This window comes from Mizuhopecten yessoensis, unplaced genomic scaffold (assembly GCF_002113885.1).
Source record: "Mizuhopecten yessoensis strain PY_sf001 unplaced genomic scaffold, ASM211388v2 scaffold715087, whole genome shotgun sequence".
Classification (NCBI taxonomy): Eukaryota; Metazoa; Mollusca; class Bivalvia; order Pectinida; family Pectinidae; genus Mizuhopecten; species Mizuhopecten yessoensis.
In genome coordinates this window covers 827-7,074 of record NW_018479445.1, presented here as the reverse complement: position 1 = coordinate 7,074, position 6,248 = coordinate 827, and the positions used below count along the sequence as shown (strand labels likewise).

Genomic DNA, 6,248 nt, shown 5'->3' with positions numbered 1-6,248 from the left:
GATCATTCCTACCAAGTTTCAGTTAAATCGGCCCAGTAGAACTTGTCTTTTAGTTTGAAATAGTTAAGCCCAGGTGACCTAAAAAGTGGAAGATTTTTCTTGTTTTTACATTCATATCGTCCTCTCAACACAATGTCGTTTGGGATAATAAATGCTTGACATAAATCACAGGACATACAATATATATATCACAAGTTCTGCAAATAATTCACGAGGTTTTACCATATAAAACAGAGGATGACCATGATCAGATATTGAAATTTTCAACACGCGCGGGGGAATCCTTTACATAACAAAGGTTACAACAAATATACGTTATTGTTATTTGGGTTGTTTTAAACATATTTTCTATGTATTATGTTCAAATCTGACATAAGCAAACATTTCTTTGTTACACTGGGACATTGTTTTGTTACTAGGGTCTTGCTGTATTATGTTTGAAGCTGACTTACCTCAGAAAAAGAACCAGAAATACCCATTAATTTATAGACCATGACGACTGGAACACACACCATTGATGACAATGACAACATTAGGCCAAAGGCTTGAGCGAGTGGCGGGTATGAATACGAAGATCCTAAATTATCCAGTCGTAACGACGTCAGTTGCGAGATGAATAACACCTTGAAAACAAAACAGAAAGTATAGTCATCATACCGCTTACTACATTATATAAACTAAAGACCTTATTTATTGCACATGGAAATCATTGTTTGGCACGTTATCCTGCTAAAGTTGAGCCCTGTTTGTTACGAAATTTTAATAAAAGGGGGTTTCAAGTCACACAAGATTAACTTAAAATGATCGTCGTAGAAGGTTGAAACATAATATTATAGTGAAGCATTTCGGATTAAGTTTTAAAAAGACGACTGGATTTGATGAAAATTACAACTACATTCTAAATTTTCTTTTCATTCTGATAATTAAATACAATAACGATCATATTTACCGTAGTGAGTAGGGGAGTGATGAACTTCAAACAAACCCACAACAATCGGTTGACCTTAAAACCCAGCATCATGTAAAGGATGTCATCAAATCTATCGGCACCTGTTAACACGCAATGCCCGATCTGACATAGACATCATTTTTGAACATTTTTATCACTATAGCAATAGACACTACAGGAGTCATCTAGATCTCGTAAAGTTGTAGTATATATTAATACAACCTTTCTTCAGAGTAACTGATTCAGCAAAACATCAATTGTTTCATGACAAAAAAAACCCTACTGACACGTATAAAAAGTACTCGTTCGTAAAAATCTAACTAAACGGTACCAATAACTTAGACCAAGCTTACTTGTATGGGTTGGAGAGGGTGGAGATTTTCACTAGGTATAAAAATTGCGATCGGGCGAGTAAATATTTACACATTGCATATCTTCTATTTCATGACATTTACATATTTTTTTTAAATGTGATGTATAATGAAGCATTGTTTTGTTATATGTATTGCACGCTGTTAAATTTTAAACAGAAAAGAGTATCAGAAATTTTGTTTGTGTTTTACGTCCTATATCCATTGAAGGACGTGCCAGGATTTGGTGGTGGAGGAAAGCCAGATTACCAGGAGAAAAAACCAACGACCTACGGCCAGTACCTGGCGACTGCCACATGTATGCCTCAAACCCGTGACCAAGTGATGAAGAGCTAGTGATTGTAGTCAGTCAGACGGTCACGCCTTTACCGCTCGCCTTCCAACCGCATGAGTAAGAAAGTGTTTTTTTCTTTGACACAAATCATAGCATCATCCTTATTTTTACACGTCTTGTAAATGTATGTAAACAAATATTTTGTTGTAAAATCACATTTTCTTTTGCAGTCTTAATATATTTTTGACAGTTTTATTGGTTTTGTTTTTATACTGTTAACGATATACACATGTATTAACAGCTTATGTCATTCCAGGATGTGCCACCATGTTTGTTAAGTATAGTGTGTTAGATGCAGGGTATGATGGTGTATTTGAGTCATATAGGGCCAAACAACACTAAAAATGAATGTTTTACCATCAATATTTTGAATTGGTTGGAGAAAAGATCAGATCTTATTGATAGATTAATTAAATGTAAATAATTATATATAAATTGTTAAGAAACTGCATCACACAAACTTTTCGTAGTTATGACATTATAATTGTAATTGTTTAAAATTGGTCCATTCAGTCATAGAATGTTTGATAGTAAATGGTTTGTTGGTCACAAGGATTACAAAAAATGTAAGCGTGTGTAAAGATATGGTCTATGCGCAGGTACATAAATTTGGTTAAAGTTATCATAAATGATACCTACCGAAAACCCATCCGATTGCAATGCATTCCCAAAAGCAGACCCATAGCAGCACCATGCCACTTGCAGAGAAATTGTCAAACAGGATCCAAATGTAAATACCTCCCTATTAAAAGAAAAACACCAAACACCGACGATACACAAAATGTTTATGATTTATGATTGTAATGACTTTTAAATGATCGTTTTACGTCTCTTTTATTTTAAAGAATGATGTTCCAAGAAATGTGTAATAAAACATCTCTGCTATTTATTATTTCGAATTTCGACTTATATGTTTCCTGTTTGAATAAACTTATTATATATTCTAAAATGTAATGACTGAAGCATGAAAACAGTTTTGGAAATTATGGTCTTATTTATGGTCTTATTTTTCTGAAGTTATTTATTTCGAAATGCAAACTGTCTAAGGTGAATATGATATGAAAACAAATCCTCACCTGAAATAGACGCGAATTTGTCATGCTGATTTTTTTCAAGTTAAATTCAGACCTTTTTACCTAAAATTGACTTTTTTTGCACTTTTCAGTTCAAATTGATCTAACAATATTTAACCTGAATTGACATGAACAAAGATTGCCTGTTTATTAGCTGAAATTATTTTCATGACATTTATTTATACACCGAAAATAAACGATGTACATTAAACAGCTGACTATCAAAAAAAAATATCAAAAAGGAAGATAGGACATTTTCCCTTCTAACAATACTTACCCGTGTCGTCATAGACAACCCAACTAGGAAAAGAGCAAAACTGTATACGGCAGTCAATACCATCCGACTCCATTTCTTCTGGTACCTCTCTGGGAGGGCGTCAACCATCATGGTCACGGCTACTTCGACTCCGAGGAACTAAAATATGTACGGAAGTCTTACAATGAGTTTTTAAGAAAACCGACAATGTTATTCAAACGAACTGAAAAGGAACGGCAATGATCTAAAATATTAAGTAATCATTTTTTAACGCGCATGCAAAACTTATACGAAACAAACTTGGCTTCAGTGTATTTTTTCCGGTCAATTTGGATTGTTATTGTACTTGCTACGTCGAAAGGGTTATATGTTTAATAATGCTTCCCTATCAAAATTATTTACTTTTTTTCTCTCAATTGAAACATCTAACAAATATATGATTTCAAACAATAGCATGTCATAGTCATTTGAGAAATGATAGAAATAAAAGAAAAATGTTTATTTAATAAATTACACTCTTGATCTCTTTACTTACCAAGCTATCCATTCCAACCAGGAACAACATGAAGAAGAACAGTACTGCCCAAAAGCTGGCTCCTGGCATCAAGGAAACGGCTTTCGGGTAGGTGAGGAATGCAAGTGCAGTACCTGTTAAATTGTTAGATTATCATTTAATATGATTACATCAGCATTGCTTTTTATTCGACAAATAAGTCCTGCGTAATCAGAAAGCAGCCTGTATTAGAAAGAAGCCCGATTCTATCAAATCATATGCGACTTGATGCCAAAGGTAAGCATTTTGGAAATAACAACCTGAATAACAAAATGACCGATTCTACCATAACAGACTGGAATAACTGGTAAAGTCAGCATTTGGAAAGAAGAAAAAGCTTGTGCATGTAGCAGAATAATAGTCCGATTCTATTAAAACAGATGAATGTGCAAATCATCAATTAAGGAAAACAGCTTGTAACGGAAACAAGATCTAATTCTATAAAAAGTAGACGCAAATTTATGCAAGTCAGCATCTGGGAAACAACAACCTGTATCAGAAAAAAACGATTCTATCAGAACAAACGTTATTGTAAATCCAAAGACACTAGTTGTGATCATGGAGAGCCATATTGCATGTAAGTTGACACTGTTCACATTTGTTTTGAACTTGAAGGCTAACATACACTCACAACTGAAAATCAGACAATCTTTCTAACGGACTTGCCCGTTAAAATAGTAAGTATATAGGGGGACACGTTATCTGTTATTTAAGTTGAAACCAATAGATAAAACATTGATATTACCAGTAACACTGTGATATCACTACTCCGGTAAAATTATACAAACTGTGATATAGTGCGTTGTAGGAAAACAATGTAAACATTTTATTTTAAAACAAAATCTATCTCAATTACATAGCTCACCTGGTACAATGTACGTACCATGGCGAGCTAACGTCGTGGTACTTTGTCCGTCATACGTCGTCATCTGTTTCAATCATCATTAATATTTAATGGCATCTTCTCTCAAACTACTGAGCAGATTAAAACCATTTTTTCGCGATAGTAGCCTTAGCCAATGGGAACAAAACGGTATACAAATAAAAGAGACGACCCTTTCTGTGGGTAGAAGGTCTAAAAGGTAAACTTGAGAGATATGTTTTGCAACATCTCTATTGTAAGAGCATTCCTAGCTCAATGGGTTATATTAAAGTTATACAAATATAAGGGGTGTCCTTCCATGGGGTTAAAATTTGATCTCAAAAAAAGGAGGGGGGGATATAGTTATTTACATCTACGTCCAAATCATTGGACAGGTTTCAACCACGTTGTTGTGGTAGCAAGTTGTAGGGGGTGACCCGTCTGAAAAGAGGTTGATGGCCATGAAAAAGAAAACCAGCAATTTGAACAAAAAGCAGCATCCTTAGCTAGCAGAAATGAAATGCTCTAAAAGTAACATCCCCAGGGACTTTCTTCCGAACCTACAGTCAACCTAAATAAAAACATCCTCACTTCAGCTTCACTGGTTGACATAGCGCGCATGGGAAAAAATGGGAACTGTAAACAAACATTTCATTAATGGTAATTCTATGGAGCTGTTGGTCTAAATGCTGCTATCTCCTGGTCTTTCTAACTTGTAAGTACACTAGTATCGCTGTCATTAACGACATTGTCAAACACGGCATGTATTCCCGTCGAGCTGTATTAAACAAAAAGAGGGATACCGGTGCGTCCTGTACCTGAGTTAGATATATCTGAAATGTCAACTCCTTGGTTACGTGCCATAAACCCGAGAACGGAGAACACAGCAAATCCTCCTAGAATACTTGTGCCACTGTTGATACACATGATGACGATACTGTCTCTAAAATAAAAACCGGACCAGCCAACAATTACATATCCTGAAAGGGAATCAATTTAATACTTTCTTTAAAGTACAAACATTACTATCTTTACATATTTAACGACCCATCAACATAGAGGAGGTCATCATGACCAATGAAAGGTCGATACAACAATGTCCTACGAAAAAGTTAAACTTTAAAAGTAAAAGTGGCCAGAGGTAGTAGATGCTTCCTTTGTACTTGAAAACCAACAGTTTTCAAATAGTTTAAAACGCAAAGACAAACCATTTACAATAAAACACTCCTTATTAGATTGCGTTATCCTACTTTCAAGTAATGGACAGGAAAATACTTACGTTCACCAGATGATCTTTATGGATTTCCAGAAGTATGATGATATAATGTCATAATTCATAATAATATGAATTTGGATCGACCGTTTGAAGCGAAGTGGACCGACGTTTACAATAAGGATGAAATTCAAATATACATCGACACCACGTGCATTAAACTGAAAATCTGTACCTGTAAAAGTTGTCGTTGAACTTTTTATAGCTTCCGAGTGTCATCAATCCTCCGAATGCAACAGCAAGAGAGAAGAAGATCTGAGTTCCCCCATCTACCCATACCTGTCAAATTGATATGTGAAGGTAGGTTAATTATAACAAGTTATTAATTAATTGCAACGGAGATCGTAACAAGAGTGCTCTAAAATGCCCCTGTAGTTGCAAATAAAGTATTGGAAAAATATCACAATGCCAGGATATACTTTTAAAAGTACTAACTTAGAGCAAAGATCGAAAATAGTCTGGGACAGTTGCCATCCCCTTGGAAAACACCTATACATGTGTAAATCAATAACAGGCTACGGCGGCTATGTTTGATGACCAATCCGAAAACGAAATGCGTTACAAATATCCATAATTG

The 6,248-nt window shown here is 34.9% G+C and overlaps 1 protein-coding gene across 1 annotated transcript; it reads right to left on the bottom strand.

Annotated features, from left to right (window-relative positions):
• Positions 1-41: 41 nt before the first annotated feature.
• Positions 42-5,972, bottom strand: LOC110441038 (sodium- and chloride-dependent taurine transporter-like). Its single transcript, XM_021484137.1, has 7 exons — positions 5,847-5,972; positions 5,217-5,341; positions 3,519-3,631; positions 3,005-3,142; positions 2,294-2,396; positions 950-1,050; positions 42-623 (listed from the first exon to the last, which is right to left on the bottom strand). Exons 1-7 carry the CDS (start codon positions 5,888-5,890, stop codon positions 432-434), a joined length of 816 nt encoding a protein of 271 aa, XP_021339812.1. The 5' UTR covers positions 5,891-5,972; the 3' UTR covers positions 42-431.
• Between the last annotated feature and the right edge of the window lie 276 nt (positions 5,973-6,248).